Source organism: Nyctibius grandis, chromosome 11, assembly GCF_013368605.1.
Source record: "Nyctibius grandis isolate bNycGra1 chromosome 11, bNycGra1.pri, whole genome shotgun sequence".
NCBI classification, from domain to species: domain Eukaryota; kingdom Metazoa; phylum Chordata; class Aves; order Nyctibiiformes; family Nyctibiidae; genus Nyctibius; species Nyctibius grandis.
The window spans coordinates 25,711,573-25,735,800 of record NC_090668.1 but is presented as its reverse complement, the minus strand read 5'-3'; the positions used below and the strand labels follow the sequence as shown (position 1 = coordinate 25,735,800).

At 42.5% G+C, this 24,228-nt stretch overlaps 2 protein-coding genes across 5 annotated transcripts in view; both read right to left on the bottom strand.

Moving 5' to 3' along the window:
- Nucleotides 1-10,760, bottom strand: part of MAP2K5 (mitogen-activated protein kinase kinase 5) — a 134,516-nt gene extending 123,756 nt beyond the window's left edge. For all 4 annotated transcript variants that reach the window (XR_011048940.1, XM_068409968.1, XM_068409969.1 and 1 more), the window contains exons 1-2: nt 10,531-10,760; nt 4,960-5,008 (exon numbers count right to left, since the gene is read on the bottom strand). Coding sequence is in view for 3 of the 4 variants with exons in the window: in XM_068409968.1 (XP_068266069.1) it covers nt 4,960-5,008; nt 10,531-10,665 (184 nt within the window). In the remaining variant the exon portion in view is untranslated. The remainder of the gene's footprint in view (nt 1-4,959; nt 5,009-10,530) is intronic.
- A 9,503-nt stretch (nt 10,761-20,263) lies between these two features.
- On the bottom strand, nt 20,264-23,118 carry C11H15orf61 (chromosome 11 C15orf61 homolog). The gene is made up of 2 exons (XM_068410652.1): nt 22,732-23,118; nt 20,264-20,981 (listed from the first exon to the last, which is right to left on the bottom strand). The coding sequence occupies exons 1-2, from the start codon at nt 23,060-23,062 to the stop codon at nt 20,854-20,856; spliced, it is 459 nt and encodes a 152-aa protein (XP_068266753.1). The 5' UTR covers nt 23,063-23,118; the 3' UTR covers nt 20,264-20,853.
- Between the last annotated feature and the right edge of the window lie 1,110 nt (nt 23,119-24,228).

Genomic DNA, 24,228 nt, shown 5'->3' with positions numbered 1-24,228 from the left:
TGACACCGAGGGTGAAGAGGAGGCAGGAGGCACCAGCAGCATCACCAGGCAATCACGGTTTCGCGGTGACGGCTCGGGCACAGCCAAGGTACTTCTGGCGTAAGGGAAGAGGGTGCTGTAGAAACAGAACCAGAGGAAAGGGAGCAAGATTCGGAAAGGCTCCAGCAGAGCAAGGCATTCAGAAAGAATTATTAATATGAAGATTTGAAGGAGGAATAGGCTTTCCAAAGACATATGGTGGGATTCAGCAGGTGCAGATTTACCAGGGGGCTCAACCCCCTCCATCAGCACCAGCTGGTGCAACAACACGCTCCAGTGTCACAGTCGCTGAGACACCCTGTGGGTTCCTTCACTCCGATAGGAGCAGCGTCCACCCCGTCCTCTCCTGCCCTGATCCTTGTGAAAAAGCTCGTCCTCTTTCACCGAGAGCTGCGCCAGTCGCCAGATGAATGGAACAGATCCTTCCCCTCCAAATCAGCTACAAAATGATAATTTCTTTTTATTGCTCTAGCTTTGGGGGAGAAGGGAGGGGTTAATGATCTGTCTCCAATTTTTGCCTGCCGCAATTTAAATATCTTCCTTAGATACTTATTAAAAAAAACCCCAAAACTGAAGCACATTGGTGTACAGCCCAGTTTTACATTTGTTTTTCCCCTCTGGACAGGGAGCTCTTTGAAAATAAAACAACAACGAAACATCCAACTGATACCAAAGAACGCTGACAAATTCACACACCTTTCTGGCCAGAAAACATCTATTGTGGAGAATCTCAAACACGTGGGCCGGTTTGAGTTGGGATATTTAAAAAGCCCAAGACACCCACCTCATCCTGAAAGCTGATGGGGTCAGCATGTCAGGAGACACCCGCACACGCGAGGACGGAGAGACCAGAACAATTCTGCCCGTGCTCCAAGTTGCAAGCAAGCTGGTCAGAAAGCCGTATAGTTACAAAAGCAAAGTGCTCTGCCCGAGCTAACGCCCACCAGGAGACCAAGGAGCAACTTACAAACCAGATTTCAAACACCTATTAAATACCAAAGGGTGAAGACACGGAGACGAGCGAGTGCATTTATACGGCTTCAGGACTGGAGCAGGTTTGCTCCTGACCAGCTCGGGACGTGAGCAAAGGCTGGGGCAGTCTGTCTGTCTGTCCCCATCTCTCTAGATGTGAGGACTCATCGTCAGATGGAGGGTGACCAAGCTGGGGAAGGGTCTGGAGGGTCTGACCTACAAGGAACGGCTGAGGGAGCTGGGGGTGTTTAGCCTGGAGAAGAGGAGGCTCAGAGGTGACCTTAGTGCAGTCTACAACTACCTGAAGGGAGGTTGTAGCGCAGTGGGAGTCGGCCTCTTCTCCCAGGCAACCAGCGCTAGGACAAGAGGACACAGCCTCAAGCTTGGCCAGGGGAGGTTCAGGTTGGACATGAGGAAGCATTTCTTCTCAGCAAGGGTCATTAGCCATTGGAAGGGGCTGCCCAGGGAGGTGGTGGAGTCACCATCTCTGGAGGGGTTTAAGAAAAGCCTGGACATGGCACTTAGTGCCCTGGTCTACTTGCCATGGTGGTGTCAGGGCAATGGTTGGACTCGGTGATCCCAGAGGGCTCTTCAAACCTCATTGATTCTGTGATTCTGTGACTCTAACTGATACACGTGCTCCCTGCAATCACAGCCCCTGTGGATTACATCAGCATAAAAAAAAAGTGCCATTATGTCTCCAGATGAAAACTCACTCTTCCTCCTAGTTTTCCAAAGAGTCTGTGAACAGATCCGAGTCAACAAATTAAAATTAACGGAGAAAATTAGTTTGACCATTTTGCCTCTGAAAACCTAGCAGGTAATTCTGAGGCTATGATGCAAAAAGCAAAACAATGCAGAAGAGTGAGCAAAACAACAAGAGAGAAATAATAAGGGGGAAAAAGTAACATAAAAATCTTAGAATTACACTTTAAAAATGTACTGGAAGAGAGCTATGGGACACTGGAAGAGGAATGAGAGAGCACAGCGATGTCCTACATGGAAATTTAACTGGTGAACTGCCAGATTGCTAGAACTACTTGCTGGGGTTACCAGCCTGCAGCGAGTCATGAATGATGGAAAGATTAAGAAGAGTTAGTGAGTTGAAACTGAGCGCTTCCTTGCCTGGAAACATTTTAGGCAGAACGGAGGAGGAGTTGTAAAACTGCTCCCTGGCCCAAACCCAAGTCCCAGTCGCAGTGTGTAACGGAGTAAGAAAGGCTGAAGAAGCAGCTGTTGGAATAGGGAACACGCATCGACGAGAAGGGATCAGAGTAAAATGCAGAGGAGGGGAAACATGACAGAGAGAGATGAATACATGGAGATAAAAGCTGATAAACAGTCCTGGCTTGAGGGCACAGACTGAGCTGGGACCACCAAAAAAAGAAAAAATCTGGAAAACTCTTAGGGCCCATTTGTAAAATGTTTTGTTAAAAAAAAAAAAGAAAAATCACACACTATTCATTGCAAATGATTAAGAAATTAACTCCAAAGTTCTCAGAACTGCAAGTTCCTGATGGTGGTACAAAGAGAATAAATTAAAAATATGTTGATAAAAAGCAGAAAGTGTTACCTGGCATTAAAAGAGCCAAATCTAAAATAGCCAGGCAATGCCTGTAAAGAGCAAAACCAGATAAAAAATACATTTCTTGTATCTGTGCAGAGATCCTTTGCCCCCCTACCATGACATTTAAGTGGGTACAACCCAAAAACTAGCTAGATATGGCACATGGGTTCAGAAAGATTTCAAGGCTTCTCTACTTGCCTAGAGCACAGCAATACGATTTTCCAGCACATTAGGAAAGCAAAAGTAGAACCACAAAAGCCTACGTACTGGCTGGATTTTGCTAATGTCACTTAAAATGGAGGAAGAAATCCTCGCAAGATACCGAACAGAGCGCAGCAGATGGTAAACAAATATTATGGAGCAATCTTCAGTGTGTCACAAATATACAAAATGGCAGAGTTTGGATAAAAGGAGCATAACAGGCCATATGTTGTTAGCGATTTTATTTGTAGCGATGTGGAATACAACGGTGAAATCCACATCAGGGTCCAACAGGAGAAGCGCAGCCCCAGGTAGGAGCTGCAGTGGATGGTTCACTGTAGATAACAATAACTAAACACATAGTAGAGGAGCCTGTGGATGGCAATTATCCACAGCTGAAGAAGCAATGAAGCAGGTGAGGATGAAGCTGAAGCTGGTAAAATCCAGGCATTCGATATGGAAAAAGTCACCAGAAAAACCACGCATCAATATACAAAACATATTTTAGATGCCAGTTAAATGGCAAGGGAAATGGTTTTGTGCAGATGTAAATGACAGGCTAGAGACACGTACTGAAAGCACAGAAGCAGATGTTAGAAGACACAAGGAAATAAGTATTTCCAGGAAAAGTTCTACACATGGTACCATTAATATGGGCTACTGCCCTGATTGCAGCAACTGCTACTGGTGCATGAAGTTCAAACAAAGCTAATGTGTGATGTGGGAGGGATGTAAAAGAAATATTAACAAATCATAAAATTAAAAAAAAAGGCAAGGTCTGGAGCGTGGTGTTGCTCAAGTCTCTTTAGAAAGTCTTGTTTTAAAAAGCAGGGCAGGAGAAATGTCAGGGCTACAGACAAATAACACTTATAATCTCCATTCTTAGGTTTCTGGTGTTTTACGAGGGGGAAAACAGAAACATAAGAAAAGAAAAATACAAAGCACTAAATAGTACTTGAAGGACCATAAAACATGTTTCCTTTGATTATCTACATGCAGAATTATCCAAAAAGCTCTAAGAAGGGGAGAAACACTAACAAGAATGCAAGGCCCTATTTTGTTGTATCTGCTCTCTCACCTTCAGCATCACCACCTCACTCATGTAACACTTCTAATCCCCTCCAGCTCCTTGCTATTTCATCTCTATCAAAGGAAACAGAGTTACTCAGAAAAAAAACCAACACAACACTAAAAGGGAACAGCAGGAGCCCTCTTCACTTGGAAGAAAACTCTAGTTCAGTATCCTATCCCCTAAGACACAGATGTTTGATTCCTTTGCAGCTTATTGCTCTCAGATAGGACAATCCCCCAGGAATCCCTCCAAAAATAAAAATAAACAGGGTTCAAAGAATAGAGCTGAAATAGATATTAGCAGATATAGGTCTAAATCTGCACTCACGTACTCACCGAGAGCTTTCCTACCTCAGCACAAGCACAGTATCACCACCTTCACGAGATGCAAGTGCCATTATGGACAACCCCAACCTACAGCTTGCTCAGATCCTACACAGAAGCTACTTTTCCCAGCTCCTCAACCAGACCCACACGGCCTTTTAGAAGTTATTCCTACCACCCAAGCCTAACCAGGTGTCATTTCCTGCAGCTCTCATACCTCCTCCAGGAGCTGAAGCTGAGTAACTACTCGTACCCCCTGCTCTTGCATGGGAGACAGAGAAGATGGTGTATCTAGCTTGAGCCCAGCAGAAGGAAAAAAGGAAAGCTAAAAACACAGCAGTCCTTCTAGCAAAAAAAAACACAGACATTTGTTGCAGTGAAAAGAAACATTAATCTCTAATGCTGCTATATTTGGTACAAAATCTCTGTGTTGTAGAAGATTTCTGCAAAAGCTGCTGCTCTTTTGGTTTCTTCCAATGGAGGATTAAAATTTTAAACTTAGACCTATAGGTACTTTATACTTTTCATTTAGTTCCAGCCATATAATTGCAGTGAGGAGTAAGAGCATGGTAAGGTCATGCTGGTAATTAAAGCTATATTGTAGAAATATGCTCATTTGAGATGTGATTAAATAATAAAATATCGCTTAGTTCAGTATCAGCATTAAACTTGCATTAATGCATAAATATTTAACTGTAACATATAATGAAAGTAAACACTATTTATCTAAAAAATGACAGCCTTATAATGTGACAAAGGAGACAGTTTATACAAGTCATACTTACACTCAAATGCTGTTGTCGTTGCATCTGGCAAAACTTGACCGATGACATCCTAAAATGTAAAGAAGAATTAGTTATATATCAAATGGGAAATGCCTGAGATGATTTAGAGCAAATCACCTTAATTGGTCCCCAGCTGCAGGCAGAAGACTTAAAGTCCTGCTCCTCACCACTGCCCCAAAATGACAAACTTTTTAGCACACAACACAAATCAGTACAGATGTCACTCCAGTCTTCAAAAAGGAGGATCTGGGTAACTACAGACCAGTCAGCCTCACCTCCATCCCTGGAAAGGCAATGGAACAGCTTGTCCTTGGTGCTGTCTCTAGGCACATCACAAGCCTTTCCTGTACAACTAAACCAAGAGGAGGAGATCTTTTATTTTATTTTTTTTTTTGCCTTTACATACAGGATTTACTCAAAATTCAGTGGAAAAAAGCTGCTCAGACTGCAGTCATCCCGGCCTCCCCGTGCATGTGCTGGTGTCAGCCTTTGCGAGGCTGCAATGTGTCACGTCAGGGCACGGCATAAATGCACAGCATGTTTTTTTTCCTTCCTGCTGCCTGATTTCTCACGTCAATCTCTCCACTGACAGTGTCACAAAGTGATTAGAAATTAATGAACAACAATATTTATTGTAGTACGTACACTGTGAGCATCTTGGGGTGCTAAGCACCACCCCCTCGTATCAAAGCTTTAGTGATCACTGTCCTGTCACTTTTGTTTTCTCTGTTTTTTCATTTAATCTAAAACCAGGAAATTAAACATTCTGTGCAATGTCAAAAAGACACAATTAACACAATGAGAAAGCAGCAAAAGCAACCTAAAGATTTCCACAGAGCTAAGTGAAGGACATAATATTTCTAAAACTTTCTCATGTTGTCTTTTCATTTTAGATGATAAAATAACTCAACAGTACGTAATTCAAACTACTAATTGTACACAAAAAGACAAAAGATGTGCAATACAGCTTACCTAATGATGTAGATTGTAAATTTGTGGAGCCAAAAGAGAAAAAAAAAAAACAAACACCAAATATTGCTGCCACATTAATAAAAATTCTGCCATTTAAATTCTTCTACAGGGTTTGACAGCTCTCTCAGTCCTCTGTCAAAAGCCAGCCAAGCTGTACCCTCTGCTCCTAACATGAAATTAAAGTCTTGCCTAAACAGAAGACTGTGCTGTTAACTAATTATTTCTAAATCTATTTAGTTAAACATCAAAAATTCTTCAGCAAACACACTTTAATTGTGTTAGATTTAAGCCACTTGTAAAACACTCTTATGTGGGCACACAGATGCTTCCACTAAATGGATTTAAAAACTATCACAGAAGGACCCCAGTTCTGGGGTATTTACAAACTGTGCTTGAGAGGTGTGTGAGCATGGCAGTGAGACAGAGACAGTTCTGATGGCCCCAAATGCCTGCTAGGAAAGCTCCAAGACTCCCAAAGCTGTGGTAGCACTGAAATAGTGATGGTAAATTCTTTTCTTTTTTTTTTTTTCCTATTCTGAATAACTTTTTCTATATATCAGGATTCTTTAAAATAAGTAATAACCAAGCACATGAATTTCAGAACTGTATTTAGTGTAAGACAGAGTTATGGTGTAAATAGTTTAAAAGAAAACCCTACCAACAGCCACAAAAAACTTTGCCCCAGTCAGCTTTCAGTATTTCTATTTAATAGATGCACCTGAGAAAAACTCGCCTTGCAGGAGGTGGGAGGGAGGCAAATCACACCATTTCTCTGTTGTTACCATAGTATTTTCATCAGCTACCCAAGACTCCCATGTTCAAACATTGAGCAGACCTCTCAGTGACCCAAGCTTAAAGGATTACTCTAAATTTCAACAGATTACGCGCGATGATTTTCTACCATCACAACAGAGATCACAAGCAATGAAATACTACAACTTGTAGACATCATTCAAGTGGGCTCCCATACACGATTGCTTCTATTTTATCTTACAAAACTGAAAAGCCTCTAACAATGAAAAGAAAAAACACGAAACAGCGGCTGAAACAAGAACTCCCTTAAATCTGCTCTCTCTAAGAGCTGTGGAGCACTTATCTCTTGGGTGAGGAAGCAGAAAACGTGAAAGCACTGCTTTAAACAATAAATACTGAAACCACAGCCCTCACTCCCGTTCCAATTAAAACTTGTTTCATCTCAGCATGACATCATGAAGTTATCCTGAATTAACACCAAGTGCTTAAATACTCCACTGACAGCTAGGGCAAACAAATCTAGACAGCCTGATGAAGAAAAAACAAGCTTATTGTAATTCATTTAGTGGTGCCTTTAAAATAAATCTGTTTACTGGTAACTTACAGGTTGATATACACAGAACGTATTTAAAGTGACATCATGAAGAACAACTCTTGGCATCCAGTTTAGGAAAGTACTCAAGCAAATGCCTAACCTTAAAGCGTACAGCAGTGCTGCTTCCACAGGTCAAGCAACCACCCTACTGAGTCAAGGCCAACCACCAGCACCAACCTGCAGGTATCAGGTTTTCCAACTTGAACACATAGTTCAGTACCTCTAAAGGCTCCTCCAAGAGACGGAATTAGAGCAGTTGAAATTGAAGAAATTTATCATTTAGTGTGTAAGGTGTTGCACTGAGGATCCGACGCCTGGACTCCAACAGGTTATTCTATGGCTACGGACAGGATATTTGGTGACTCCACACAGAATCACAGAATCAATCAGGTTGGAAGAGCCCTCTGGGATCATCGAGTCCAACCATTGCCCTGACACCACCATGGCAACTAGACCAGGGCACTAAGTGCCGTGTCCAGTCTTGTCTTAAACCCCTCCAGAGATGGTGACTCCACCACCTCCCTGGGCAGCCCCTTCCAATGGCTAATGACCCTTGCTGAGAAGAAATGCTTCCTAATGGCCAACCTGAACCTCCCCTGGCAAAGCTTGAGGCTGTGTCCTCTTGTCCTAGCGCTGGTTGCCTGGGAAAAGAGGCCGCAGCTTCTTCTCTGATAAAGGAAGACATATGCCAGCCTGAAATCCTGCAAGGCTACACTCATTTGTATTCACAATGCTTTAGCAAAGCCCGCCTGCAGTTTTTGGCCTTCGAGTGGGGATCTCTTGCCTAAGTAAACTTGAGGCTTGCTGATCATGGGAACTGCCCATCTGGTGGCAGGAGAACGCTCTGCGTGACCCGTTATATCACAGTCCCTCTGCTTTGATTTGTCATGCCTATTCTACGACAGAACCCCTACGTAACTGCCTCCCTAAACATATTAGCAGTAAAAAACAAGTCCTCACCAACCTGAAGATGTGCCAAGATGAAGATTTGCCTGAGATGTCCTCCCTTACCCATTCACTTCCTCCACACTTAAGAGTGGCCACAGCTCTCGGGAAGCATCAGTTCCACATGACTGAAGGCTACTGCAGGTGTGGATGATTTGGGTGCTTCTCAAGGTCCCATGTTGTCCATTGATCACTTCAGATGTCAAGGGCTCTGTCGAGCTCTCTTCTCAGCACGCTAGAGGCAATTACCCAAACTCCTCACAGCAGGGCACGGTTATGGGTAACGCACTAGACCCGAGCCCAGTATTTTGCCCTGATACAACTAATAAATCGATGCAGGTAAAGCCTATCAGAGCCACTTCAACAGATGGACTATTGTGCTTCTGCTTGTTTGAGATCTGGCTCCCAAATCCATGCCATCTCTTAGTATTGTATCACCACTGAACACACAAATTCATTTTAACTTAAGGTCAAAAAGTCACACACCAGCCCCAGCTGCAACCTGATGGAGCAACTATCAGACCTACAACAGAAACTGCAGGTGCAGTCTCACATGTAAAATATGGTCCCACCACCTAATTACAGCTGTGCTGCCTGAAGCCCTCTCTAGCTTTAGAGACAGGTCCCTGGACCTCACTGCGACCCCAAAGACTGCTGGAGCACCCGTAGGGCCAGCACTCCTGTAGGGCTCGGAGTAAACCCCAGGCTCTGGTTCCTACTGCAGCTTAAGCTTCAACAGCACTTTTTCTCAACCTACCTGTTAAACAGACTACACAGCTCAAGTTTAAGGCCCGCACACCCCCAGCTGCTTTTATGCTAAAGCAATAAGGATGAAAACTAAAAAGCAAAATGGTTTTGCCAAGCCATGCCCTCGGCCTGACAATATTTCTGTGTTTACTTTTAAGTCATACAACCAAACTTACATTTCCAATAATTCTAAAATGCCAAAGGACAGTCCAAGCATCAGTGATTATCTCGCTTTATTTAGCAAAAAACTGGGAAACATGAAGCATAATGTGGAGTAAATCTGGCTCAGATTTGCACTGCTTGTCTCTGAAGAGTAGAGCGGGTTGTCCCAGGCTTGCTGTGTAACCACTGGAAACTCATGGCAACCTCGGAGGGGGAAACTGCCCCTCTCAAAAAATCTCACCGATCTGTCAAAAGTTCTGCTCCCTCTCCTCCATCCATAGAAAGTCTTGGATAATGCTAAATGTTAGGAAGAATGAAACCTGGAATATCTGCCATCTGCTCCAATTACCTCTACAATCCAACAAGCCCAACACCGAACATTTTCCAGCAAATCAACCCCTTAATCCCCACGTCTTCTCAGTAAAATGCAACACGTTGAAAGAGATCTGCAGAATCTCTCTCCAGATTAATAACAACAGAGGAAATTAAATATGCACATGATTTGTGGTGGGGGAAGACTTTTCTTTAGAGAAATAGGGGCACACAGAGTCTCTAGCAGAGATGCATTATGTAGGAAAGATGAGGGCATCCTGAAGAAAATATGTGTGACCTGCATGCAAGGATTAGACTTTTATTTGGGCTAAGGATGCAATGAAGAAGAAAGAGTAAGTAGGATAAATATCCATTGCCATTTGTGAGTAAACAGGATCCTTATACACTTGATGTGGAGGTGGGGAGAAAATAAGGCAGGCAGGGGCTGAGGGCAGTTCAGGGCAATGGAGACACAACAAACCCACAGCAACGGGCAATGGCATCAAAAGCGAGCAGAGCTACAGCCCACGTGCAGAGCACACGGTGACCGCGCCAGCACTAATTTCCAGACGACAACTTTTTAGATCCCCCTGAAGCGGTGCCTGGTGCCCACCCCACCATGCCAAGGCAGCATGCCCGGCCTTACTGCACATCCAAGCCCTTGGAGGAACCAAACCTTCAGGTGACTTGAGACCACTGCTCTGCAGTTCGGCTCCTCCTGACAACTTCACACCGCAAACAAGCACAGGAGAGCAAAACCACCCCGAACTGCTGCTCCGGCATCACCTCCCCTAAAGCACGGGGGCGGCACAGCCACTGCCCCAGGCCCGTGACTTTTGCCACCCTCTGCCAAAACCACTTTCCCTTCAAAACTTCAATGCGCACCAAAAAGCCCGTACCCGAAACACCTTTCGCTTTGCAGGGAGGGTTTTTGTTCCCACTTTCCCCGCCCGAGTCGGCGCTCACGCCCCGCGGACCCCGCGCCCCGCCCGGAGCGCCGCGTCCCCCCCGGCCACCCCCCGCTGCTCCCGGGCAGCAGGAGAAGGGGGGGGGCACCCCGGGACCGCCACCCCGCTGGGACTCACCAGCACGTCCCTGAAGAGCAGCTGAGGCGCCGAGTGAACGGTCCAGTCGACGGCGCCGCCGTCGGGGATCTTGATGCGGATGACCAGCGCCTGGCCCTCCATGGCGCGGGAGGGGCCGCAGAGCAGCCAGAGCATCCCCGCCCCGCCGGGCTCACATGCTGCGGGAGGCCGCGGGGGCTGCGAGCGGGGCCCGGCCTGCACCGCCCCGCCCTGCCCCGCCCGCAGGAAGGACTCGCTGCCCCGGAACCAAAACGGAGGGGCCGGGAGGCGGCGCAAAGCGAGGAGGAGGAGGAGGAAGGGGAGGTGGGAGCGGGGGCGGCGCCATGTTGCGGAGGAGGCGGCGCTGTGACGGCCCGCCCCGGGGAGAGGCCGGGATGCGCTTCCGAAAGCGCAGCGGCACCGGTTTTAATTCTTTTTTAAGCCCCATTATGCTTTGTGCTTTTACCAGGAAACCCACTGTTAAAACAGCATCAATCAGAGCCAGGCGCGGACGCCTGCGTTAGATAAAAAGCGTGGAAAGGCCCCAGTGGTGCCGGTCTTCGAAATTGGGAGTAATGAATTGGGGTCTCCTCCAGTGACCGCTTCTCCTTAGAACTCACGGGGCTTTTGTCTTTAGGTTGTTTCATCTAATACACAAAAACACACACGCAAACATAAAGCTGTGCGTGTGTGCGGGGCCAGCTCAGGCAGCCCGCACACGGTCCCTGCCCAGACCCGCACCGACGGCTGCCCAGGGAGGTGGTGGAGTCACCATCTCTGGAGGGGTTGAAGAAAAGCCTGGACATGGCACTTAGTGCCCTGGTCTAGTTGCCATGGTGGTGTCAGGGCAATGGTTGGACTTGATGAGCCCAGAGGGTTCTTCCACCCTCATTGATTCTGGGATTCTGTGACGGACCACAACCCAACTGGGGGCACTGGAAACAGCTGCTCTGTGCTCTGCTCGTTACTGTGATAGCCAAACATCTGTATTAACGTGCTTTAAGCAGTTTTGGTAATAGCTGCCACATACTTTGCTCTTTCTCCAAATTACAGAATACTCAACTAAATAACTCCTGCACTGACGTCCGGGTAAAACTCTTTCATCACAGAGTTCTCCCTGTCTGTTCAGTGGTGCAGCTGGATGTTTTATCACAATCTCTCACATTATCATATACAACAAACGGGACTATTTGAGTTATATTATCAATTTAGAGGGGGAAGAAGTAGAAAACATATTTAATTCCTGAAACATCTTCAAGCTTCCTCATATTAAGAATTCTACATTGTCTGAGCTTCAGAGAAAAAAGGATCTTTCAATGGCCATTAGCAGAGATAAATTCTCTCTCTGTTCAATAACCTCATAATTTGGTTCCTACACTAGAAATTAATAGAGCCCCAACTCCTAAGTATCTAAGGGACTGGTGCTGCCCACACAGACATCTTTCTGTTTAAATGAACCTTTTACCTACAGTCCCTGTATACCTTTCAGTCAGGTTCATTTCAATCAGATTCATTTTCTATTAAATTTTACAGAATAGGATACAAAATCATAGAATTTCTATAGAACCGCAATTTTTCTAAAATGTCTTTTTCATTTACAAGACTATGGGGAAAACCAACTCAATTTGCCAAATTTGCATAAATATGTAGATTTTTCCAGGGCTAATCATAACCTTCATCCCTCATTCTGATTTGTGTTGATACAGCTGTAATCAAACTTCAACGGTTTTTATATCTTAAGAAGTACAGAACATCAAGAACATGTTTCTTGATACAGGTTTGGTTTTGCCACCTATTTCTTTAAAACCCACGTTTCATAAGAAAATTTCATTCTAACTACATCAACATTTGAAACAAATAGTTAAAATTTATTTTATCACCCTGCAGAATTTCTGCTGTGAGAACTGAACTTCACCAAAACCTATTTTTACATTTTTTTCCTCAATGTTGGGGGAAAATTTGTATAGCAAGAACATAGATATTTTTTAATATGCATCATAAAATATTCTTAAAGTTCAGTATTTGTTTGCCCCAAGAATCTCCTCTTAAAAAGTTTCTGACAGAGGAACTTCAAGAATTCCAGAAAGCCATAGAAAAAAATAATTAAGCAGTGTGATTTTCTCCACTAAATCCAGATGACATGGTGTCAGCAAGGAATATGCACGGATTTCCTATTTATAATTACGTATCCAAAGTTATTGTCTATCCACAATGAAATAACATTAAAAATCTGCAACGGAACAATCTATCAGTTCTTTAATTACAGTAAGATCACGAAGCCCACGACTTATAAATCCTATTTTTATTTGTGCGGGGGAAATATCCTCCGTCAGTGCCACAGACTTCCAGGCTGGTTTTATGCTACAAGCGCAAGAACAACTGTCTCATTGCAGTCTGCTGCTGCTCTCTGCTGCTTTCCATTGCGGTTAGAGAGGACAGAGGAGATACAGAGATGGCCATGGAAAGCAAAATGTTTGTTTTCAAGGAAAAGCAGAATGCTGACACAGAAGAATACTAAAATTATCTGATTCGCCATGCTGCAGGATCTCACAGGAGTGGCAGTGAGTGGTAGGGAAAAAATGCTGCACCCCACTGATGGCCTGGAACGTGGTTATCATGATAATTTGCAAGGCCCTCAAAAAGTAAGGGAATAAGTTATTACTTGTTTCCCTCTCTAATTCCCACTGCAAAGGAAGTTATCTAACACAAGTAATTTTCTACCTTTTCACTACCACACCCATCATATAATGAAGTTTTGAGTCCCTCTACCAAAACTCCATAAAAGAAGGAGGAAGAAAGAGCGAGCTGACTCCCCTGGCCCTATTCTTGAATATTCCTGTCCCAGGACCTGTAACATTTCTTAACTACGTGTGCTAAATGTTATTCAACATTTTAACTATCACAAATATTTTGGAATACTGTATCACCAGTACTGTACTACATTACATGTAATTCAGTCTATAAAACAGACTCCAAGGAAGCAGCATCTAAATGCCAGTCCCTGATTCACTAAATTCAATTTATCATCTCTATTTCCTCCCAGTACCAGTTTCTAGACAGGCATTATAAATAACAATATGCTCTTCATTTCCTAGGGAAAATGGCACCTGATCTTTGCTTTAGTAGCATACATTTTCATGTCTTTTTTTTTTTAAAGAGCTTCATACATAACTTTTTATGCTGATAAAATAACATATCACGGTGAAATTCACCTTTTTTTTCCTTCCCACATCTCCAGATTGCCAGTAAGTGCAGCAAACTGAATTCCCTTAGGCTTAGGAACAAAGGAGGTCAACAGTGTCCAGACTTTCTAAACATATTCTTCTCTAAAATGCATCTCCCAGGGAAGAATCGCCCAAGTGTACCAGCTTGATCAATACATGTACAGATTAAGATGCCTTAAAACTGACATTAAAACTTGTAGAAAACCAGCTGTGTTCCTTCCATGCCTTCCCACTACCCCTTGCAGTCACTTTGCACAGGTTTGAACAGGCAAAGGACTGTTTGTGAACCAAATATCAGGAAATAAATTGATCTTACTTTCAATTCAGTGGGAGCAGAATCTGGTCTCAGATCTTTTAAAACTCTTTCTCATAGTAAACTCATCTTGAACTGAAAAGAAAAAAAACAACAGTAAACTTTAGGCTGAATTATTACATGTTTAGTTCTTGTGTTAAATTATGAACATATTTTGAAGTAAAGCAGATTACAAGCATGTTTTATGTATATTTTAAAGTCTAGATATGACACATAATTACTGAAAAATTATGGTGTAAACTATACCAGTTGGATTGAGCAAAAATGTATCATTTATGATGTTACTGTACCCCATCAGACCAGCTTCAGGGGCTGCATAATTGTTTTTCTGTCAACCTATAAATTTTTGAGGAACAACAAAATTATTGTGATTTTTCTTACTAAATAATTCATATATCACAAAGCATGTATATAACCAGGCCCATGAATCACTAAGCATGTAACAATCATATCTAATGGCATTTCTTCTCGTAAGACTAAAAGTAGGTTTGACTTTGTAACATTTTATAATCTTGTTCAAAAATTTCAAGTTTTTTAAAAATTTCTACTTTGAAATTTACATTTTAAACTGGAAAGTTTCCTTGATCAGACTTTTTGTCTGAAGGATTGCTTTGAATCATGTTTTACAGTTTAAATTCTATTAGGATTATTAATATCACTGAAAGTAATAAATTGGTTTTATAATGAACTAGAACAGGGCTCATAAACTGTGCTTAAAGTGATGCAATTGCTATTAAATTCACTCTAAGCCACACGTAACACAGAGTATTCCATCATTTCAAACCTTAGTGGCTTCCTCTGAATTTTTTTAAATACTGAACAGAAATATATTAGAGTTTTCTAGAAGACAACTGAAAATGTTAATAATCTGGATCATTTATAAACTTGAACTCAGACAAAATAATGATATCTTATAGTCTGCTGCAGAAAGCTCTCAGCTACACGGACATCATTACTTTCTAAATACATATTGCAGTGCATTTACTAGAACATCATTATGATCTATTAGCCTAAATAATTAAGGTTAAACTCCACTCATCTACGAGTAATACATATTTTGTGATACATTAGCCCTCTTTATTTCATCTGCATTTATTCACTTACTAATTCACAAAGGTCAGTAATTGACATTGAGTGGCCCAATCATTAATGCAAATAAAGCACACATGCTTTATTTGACTTAAATGCAAACACAGTAATAACATCTTATTCTTTTCTAGAAATCAAAAAAACCTTTTAAATAAACTTGGAATAAATTAGTGACAATTTTTATTCTACGTTCCCCTTGCTGTAACGCCAAAGCTGACGCTTTTTCTTAGGTGTATTTAAACTGAACAATAAGCCCAAGAAGTACCATGACATCTACTTCCATAAATATGTATATTTTGGGGATGAAATTAAGACAACTCTCAGAATTATTAACTTTTCTGTAGTGAACATGACTAAGGAGTTACAGCAAGTGCCAATTTAAATTAAATGGCCAAAGTAAATAATATATGAAGCAAAATCTCTTTTGTTTCAGGCAAAGTTGGTCTAAACCAGAGGCCTAAGGGCATTCAACTACGAAGAAATACCTAAGTTTCATTCAATAATAACATGCATCAGGGACATCTATAATTGTGGTTTGCAAAGAGATTTAGACATCAAGGATCTTTTCACTGCTATGAGATTCTCGAAGGTGACTGTTTAGTCAACTCACACTTTTCTACTTCGTTTTTCTTGCCTATAGAATGATTCCAATAAATTCTATTTCATCAAAGATTATAAATCTGTCCATGTCAAAATGCAGTAACACTTCTGAGTGCAGGAAGAACTCTAGATTCCTGTTCTCCTTTTCCAGAAAGCATTCATAGTGGAAGGAGTATCAGTAGGTTTGAGAATACTTAGAGTTGAAGAGTGCCAGGCTGAGGCAAGCAACTTCTTAAAACCTGACCTTTTTTGATCATTCTCAGTCCCATTCTAGACATCTTTCCTCCCAAATCCATCCTTCTCCATCTGAACAGCACGCCAGCCCTTCTATTCCACTGAAAGTGTTTTTGCTAGTCTCTCATTTACTCAGTACATTTGTCAGAGAATCACAGAATCAACCAGGTTGGAAGAGCCCTCTGGGATCATCGAATCCAACCGTTGGCCTGACACCACCCTGTCAACTAGACCAGGGCACATAGAATGAACGTTTCCTCCACTCCATTGTCCTGTAGGAGATCCAGAAAATATTCTGAAATATTCCATTACCATTCCCCTTCCCTTCTCCCAACTTCTTTAATCTCAGCAGTTAAAAGAAAAAAATGAGTAGCCTTTCTCTCTGTTGATGAGTAATTAACCTGCCTTCCCACTCCACTGCTGCAGACATGGAACTGCTTTGAATAAGTAAATTAGCTGATACCAGTGCACTTTCCCATAAGAGCCTGGAACAGACTGACAGTTTCTCTCAAATGATTGACTCAAATTAAGGCAAAGGTTATTGATGTCGTTATCGTTTTACAGATTTTCAGTGCTCACACTGTTCGCTGAGCACAAGTGAGCCTGGCAAGCTTAAGCAAGCACACCTGGGAGCAGACTTGCACACAAGCACAGGTACATCGCTTTGTCACATAGATCTGTGGTTAAATTTGGGATACTGAGTCTTGAAAAGCAGATCTGTTCTTGCCCACCAACTTTTGCATGTAGAAACAAAGATCAAGGAAAAACGTGAAAGATTCTACCTAGTGCTGCTACGCACTCAGAATTATGGTAGGTCAACCACACAAAGCAAGGTGAGAACACATCTAACTTCTGCTTGAGTCAGTGAAAGGTCAGTTGGCTCCAGGTTCCTCTGAAGACTGGAGAAAAGCACTGGATATCGCTCCAGGGAAAGAAAGGTGATCAACAAGGGGACACAGCAACTTATTTTTGAGACAATGTGAGAGTACTAATCATAAACAACTGGGAATACCAATCCTTACTAGTGTCTAAATCTAGTAGTAATTTACATTGGGAAAAAAGAACTTCAAGTTGAAACTGTCCACCTGAAGGTTAGCAAGTAGTACATCTTCTAGTGATAAAAGGAGTGCTATTATATGTAAAAATGGTATTTAAGTACAATGAGCTGCTTGGAACATGTTTGCATTATTAGTCACAAAACTTCATTAAAACAAACATAAAAACACCCGTGTGTTATCATAATTTGGAGGAGCAGACAATAACAGAGAACAATATTTCTTGGGGTACTACCATTAGTGCTACACAGCCTCTAGCGAAACATTTGTCAAACATACAAAAACGTATAAAAGTGAAATATAGTAATTAAGACCTGGGTTTTATCGATTGTGTGGCTTAAGTAATTTTTCACAACAAACATAAGATTTAATAAGTATAAGTAGTTAAAGATCCTGACTTGGCTGTAGTCATTAGCATGTAATTGAACTGGTAAAAAAGATCAGTTAAACCTATGTTGATTACCACCTTATCTTTGAAAGGCAATTAAGGACCTCAATCATTGCAACAAGATTTGATTGTGCAGCCTTTATTGGACATTGATCTTTCAGCAAAGCGCAGTTACATTTTCCATTAATTTACAGTAACACAGTTTAACTCGGATACCTGAGACCATTGACCTAGGCAAGATGTAATGCTAAGCGCTCGTTTAGGTGAAGATGCCCCCACTAGTCATTACTATTTAAAAAGACTTGCTACAAGAAGTAGCTACCTGATCCTCTGGGTTTAGACTAAGGTTTCATTTATCTGAAGTAGTTGTTAAGTGAGGTGAAACAAAGCTCTCTGCCTTTTTTATGTCATCTCTCACTCATTTAAACATCATTCTTGAATACAGTACAGAGACAATTAAGACAAGACTTAAAAGATAAACTACACTTTTTTTCAAATGGAAACGGTGCAGATCAAATCCATAAGAAGTTAGAAGGGTCATTTTGTAGTTCAATCATCTATAAAAAAATATGTGTCAACATTAGTATATGTTGCATATAAAAAATACATACAAAAAGGAAGCTGCTGATTAAAATAATTACAAAGAAATTATTCTGGACCAGAGGAATTAACAAAGTTTGGTTGCCTACAAGTTTGTCTTTCGAAGCAACGGGATTACAAGACAACCCCAAAGGACCTGACAGGCACGAGACAGCAGTTAGGTGCCACATATGCAAATAAAGCATCTGTGAACCATTAAACTGCTAGAAGCTCATCTTTAAAGCCCACTTCAGGGACACTCTTTAGTTCAAGCATTTGGACTTCTCCACAACAGGAGACCCTGCTCTCCTCGAGCTGGATTGTCCCGTTAGGAGCCGACAGCTACAAGGCAAGAGTTTATGGGGATGGGGATGAGAAAGGTAAAGCAGCGAGAGTTCATCTGAGAGCTACACGCTGCACGCTCAGCCTTGCTTGCCATTTCCACATTCCCCTGAGCCTTACAGAGATTTCTGAGACAAGATCACAGAATCAATGAGGTTGGAAGAGCCCTCTGGGCTCATCGAGTCCAACCATTGCCCTGACACCACCATGGCAACTAGACCAGGGCACTAAGTGCCATGTCCAGCCTTTTCTTAAACCCCTCCAGAGATGGTGACTCCACCACCTCCCTGGGCAGCCCATTCCAATGTCTAATGACCCTTGCTGAGAAGAAAAGATGGTATGGATCTTCTTGGCCCTCAACATTTCCATCTTGCATTCAGGCCAAAACTTAAGGTAAGTGATAAAGAAGACACTAAGAAGTAGGCATTTATCACAAAAAGAGAATGAAAGCCAGATAAAGTATTTTACCTTTGGTTGAAGACAACCAAGTAGGCTTATATTCATACTTGAAAATTATTTTTGTCATGATTTAATAACTCGAGCGTTATCCCTTATAACTAGCATATTTTCCCTCTTAAGTACCATAACAGGTCACTTACAAGCCTTAATGAAGGATACTATATTTGCACTCTGCCCTCAGACATCTTCTAGTTCATCCTTTAGCATGATCAACTTCATAAGAGCAAGAGGTCTATTGATTTTCATGTAATACAAGAAAATATTACATCTGCTTAATTGTTACACAGCGAGATCATTGAACAAGAAATCAAGTCTCTATTTAATGCTGCAAGCAGCACAGAATTGCAGCAATCAATAGGGTAGTTTGTCAAAGATGTTCTCTAAGGAGACTTGCCCATCACTGTATGGACAAGGAGTCACGTTGCCTGCAGTTATTGAAAAACAGGTAAGCAAAGTCAGCAGTACACATTATCAGAAATCAAACAAGCTGCAGGGAGTGGAGGTGCAACTCCAATGAAGAGCTGTATTTATAGTCTGGTAATTAAAAACCATTTTATCAACCTCGCGTTGAGACTAAACCTTTACAGCAAGATATTGACGAGATGCGTGGCAATGAATGAGCAGTATTTGACTTTAAACTTATGAGCTGCAGTTATTTAACTTCAGCCAATACAGTGAAAATCAGTTCTAGAAAAATGCTAACAGTCATTTTTATTATTAATGAGGCTTCTTGTAATACTGCCTCTTTGAGACCCATTTAACTTTTGTCAAGAATATTCTCCAAAAATCAAACTGATTTCTGATTAAAGTGTTATTTAGTGTTGCTTTTAGAAAAACCATGTGTGTTGCTTCATTAAGTGGGAAACAGTTCTATTATCCAGAATTATGTAAAAAAGTATTTAAATTAAATTATACAGTAGTTATAGCTTGATAATCATTTATTTAGGAATAGTGATTATCCTCCAAAAACAGTACCTACCCATTTTACATTTATCTTCCTCCTTAGGAAAATTGGAATGATCAGCTTGCATCACTAGACATGGGATTTGGAACAGACAGCATTATTTGCTGGCTCTGAAACTAAGCACCAGTAATATATCCTGTGCAGGTGTTTCTCTTGTTTGAGCTTACTATCCAATAATTCCATATTTCCACTACCCAAATAATTCCCTAAAAGCTTTTTCTTTGCCCAGTTTTCCAACTGAATTTAAGTCATTCCATCACTGTATGTGCCTGTTACAGCTGTGCTCAGTTACAGCTGGAGAAATCTGCTATTTTGCACCAAAAAAAATAGGGTAGTATTCTTCTCATCCTCCTGTATTAACTAAAAATATCAGCAATTTGTAAATTAGTGCAGGGGACTAAATCTATATTACTTAGGTTTTGTTACTTACCCATAAAGCAACCGAAAGAAAAAAAAAATAATAATGCAGATATCTAGAGTTCAAGAATTGCAAGAGATACAAGCATAAACCATATTTTAGATATTTTATTGAAATAGCTTTTGAAGAAATGTGATACAGCCATTTTTAACTTCTTGGGGTGGTATTTTTCCAAAGCATCTTCCAGGCAATTGTGAATAGTCAGTGCCATGGATTCATTCAAACACGCTTGCAACTGCGACAATTAAAGCTTTATGAAACATCTAGTCAAGAGTCTAAACCTAAGCAGCTTAATCTTTTCAGAGATGTTCTGAAAACGTCTAGTGTATTCACAGTTTTCTTGCCCACACAGTTCAGTTCTCTAAATTGGTAGATGTATCTCTCTAAATTATCTCAAGTTTGTTCAGCAGCACTAGTCACTAACTTCCATAAATTCTAATACCCTTAGAAATATTAATTCTTCTCCTAAGGCTTCTCCTTTTTCAACTTTACTGACTTCTGCAAAAATAAATCTCGTATGACCAAAAAGTCCATGAAGCTTCCTGAAGACAACATGTTAAAGAATGCACTGTAAAACACCAAACAGTTGCCTTCAGTCCTTTTTAGTCAAAGGGAGTAGGTATTTGTAGCAGCTGTAACACAGAAACCCACCAAATGCCAGGTACTTGAGGGCACGATTTCAGTACATTGCGCCTTCATCTTCTTTATTTAGAAAATAAATAGTAACTGGGCCATGACTCGTATGAACAGTCTCTGTGACACTGACAAAGAACCAGGAGCCAATTCCATATAGTAAAGTTGGGATGCCTAAGAAAAGACAAAAATATGTTACATACAAAGATAGAAAGCCAGGAAAATTAAAACCATAAAGAATAATGACTCCAAAATGAAATTAGAGGAAAAGCATTCCTGTAAAAGCTGCCTTATTAACATTTTAACTTTACTGAAATGCTTACAAGCAGCTATCAGTACATAACACCCTTCTTGTGTATCAAGCACACAAGAATCAGAGAGCAGCTTAAAAAAGCACCAATCCGCAGGAATTAATGGAAAAAGAAAATGGGGAGGATAGCGGTATGAAAGAAGTGAAACATGGTCACGTCTACAGCCTGATTTCTACTGATTAAAAATACATATATACACAAACACTAAAAAACAAACTCCCTGGACATCCACTTAGTTATCAGTTCAGAGTTTATGTATCAGAATAAAGATAGGAAGGAAAATAGGCAGCGACTTCACAGATCAACATGAAGCTGCTCTTGGGAAAATCAGATCAGTAGCCAAGACTACCAACTCCCAACAAAACTGGGATGAGTAGAAAGGTGTATATATAAAAACTGCCATCATTTTTAGCGCTGCGGAGTTACTAATTATTACAGACAACAATATTTTAGTTAATATAGGGGGAAAATGGAGATGGATTTAGGCGCTGAATTCAGTAAGGCACAGAAACACGGAATTTAACGTGCTTAAAGTTACCCAAGTGCTTCAGCGAGATTCTCAGAAGAGGGAGATGAGCTGACTTTTTTATGCTTGCCAATCATTTAAATATGAAACACGCAGGGCAGCTGCAAGAAAGATGGGGCAGATAAAAGGTCTGACTGCGTGGAGGGAAAAATAAAATCAGATCTGAAGTTATTATTAAGAAGCCAATCTTAGCGATTACATTTTCTCACTATGTCAGTTGGAAAGATCAAAAAATGAAGACTAGCAGATGTGTTTTGTAAAAAGTCACTGAGGACTTGCAAAGCTCAAGAGATTTATTTTTTAAATAAAATATGAAAACAAGAAAGTGATGAAATTAATTATGCGACTGTCACCATGTAAGTTTTGTATCTGTATACTAAGTTTTGAATAACAATGTATTTCAAAACTTATCTATATCCATTTTTATATTAATAAGGTGCTGATAGAGCATTTTTATTTATAAGCATTTATATTGCAGCAGCACTTTAGGATCAAGCGTAGTCCAAGTCCTCCTCTACATCAAACACTGTCTGTAACATTCAAAAAATTAGCCAGGCACTAAAGAACAAACTGTTTTGCTTTCTGTAACGCTCGTGTAATTGCTGAGAGGGCAGAAGTTCATCCACGGTAGCAGAACATAGATTTTTAGATGGAAAATGATCCACACTAACTGATGTGAGCCATTTAAATACCAGGCGCTCTGGTGCTTGCTTTAAGGCGCTTTAATTTTTCTCTCTCACAACCGGACAGAGACACACGAACTCGGCGAGAGCCCGAAGAGTATCGATTTACAGCTCTGCGCCCTCACAGCTGCTGAACGCTCGGGCATTTTATCATTCGCGTTTCCTTGCGCCGGCGGGGCCGGAGGACGAGGCGCCTCACGCACCTTCGCTCGCCTCAGGGGGAGCGGAGCGGTGAGGCGCTGCCCGGGGCCCGTCCCGCCTCGAGGGGCCGCGGCTCCGCCGGCGAGCGCCGCTCCTCCCTCACGCCCCGCGTCCCCCTGCCCGCCGCCGGCCCTCCCGCCCGCCTCGCAGCCGGCGCGGTAAGCCGCGGGGAGGCCGCAGAGCCGGCCCGGGGCGCGACTCACCGGCGTTGAGGACCTTGAGGGCGGTGAAGGCGGCGTTCTGCAGCGCCAGGTCCTGCGGGGCGGCGCGGGAGCAGTGGTACTTGATGAAGGGGAAGCAGCCGGTGCGCAGGATGTGGTAGTTGGCGCCGTTCACCCGCCAGTTGAAGTGGGAGAGGCCGAACTGGTCGTTGCGCACGGCGCTGTACTTGACGCAGTAGGAGGTCCAGTGGGGCAGGCCGCGCTGCCGCAGGTGCTGGCTCAGCACCTCCGAGGCGGCGGGACGAGGCGCCGCCGTTCCCCGCCACAGCAGCAGCCCCACCGCTGCCTCGTGCAGCCGCCTCACCGCCCGCATCCCGCAGGGCCGCACCCCCGCAACCACCCCGCGCCCGCAGCCTGCAGCCGCCGCGCGTGCGCCACCTCGGCGCGTGCGCCGGAGGGCGGGAAGGGGCGGCCGCGGCGGGGTCGCGGCGGCGGTGGCCATGGGGACTGGGCTGTGGAGCGGGCCGAGCCCGTGGGAGCGGCGGGGCCGACCCTCGTCTGTAGGGGCAGTCTGAAGGGTGCGGCGCCCTGCGGGGAGGATGCGGGCAGGGGGAGACGCGCGGAAGCCCGCGCCGCAGCCCCCGGCGCTGAGGGGGCCGGGGCAGCCCCGCGAAGCGAGGGGAGCGGGTCCTGCCCGGCACAGGCCGAGAGCGGGGCCGGCCGTACAGAGGCGCACGTTAAAGCTCATTAGAGCAAGTGGGAATATCACAGCGAATTGTACAATTAACAAGTTTTAGAAATGGTTTTGTTTACAGCGTGCTGAGGGGAGCGCCCTGGGTGTTTCGGGCGCGTCTCACAGCAGCATTATCAACCAGGTTAATGTGCACTCAGGAAAAAACATATTAAGCTGCGTTGATTTTACTTGGTGAAATTTGACAGTGATGTCTGGTAAAAAATAGTTCTTTGAAAGCGTTAGACCCCTTTGAAGAGAAATATTTAAAAATCATAACCAATGGTCCATGATACAATTTTTCTAAATAAAAGCTAGGGTTTTGAACCATTAAACATTCTATTTAAGGAAAAAAAGACTGTACAGAAGAGTAACTGAGAAATGGGACCAGATTTTTCCTTTTAATAATTGCAAGCAATATCTCAAACTCAGCAATCTTAAACCATTGAGCTATGTAGTATGAATGTGCTAATTAATCAATTACTACCCAACAATGTACCCTGTTTATTTACTGTAATGTACTACATGTGTGTAGAACCAGTAATTATTAATCATAGTCACAAATCTGACTCAAGTTCACCTTCCTATAATTAATAGAGCATATAGTTAGCTTTAATATATTACTTTATTAGTGGTGGCAGTGACTGAGGATAGAGAAGAATTTGGAATCTGATACTGTGGTGAAGTTCTGGCTTGAACCTTCACTATGGTGAAGGGTTGAACTAATGTATTACACCTTGACTGATGTTCTGCTGTTACGTTTCATGGTCAAAATTATCTCCTATAAAGCTACTGCCTATAAAGTGGAC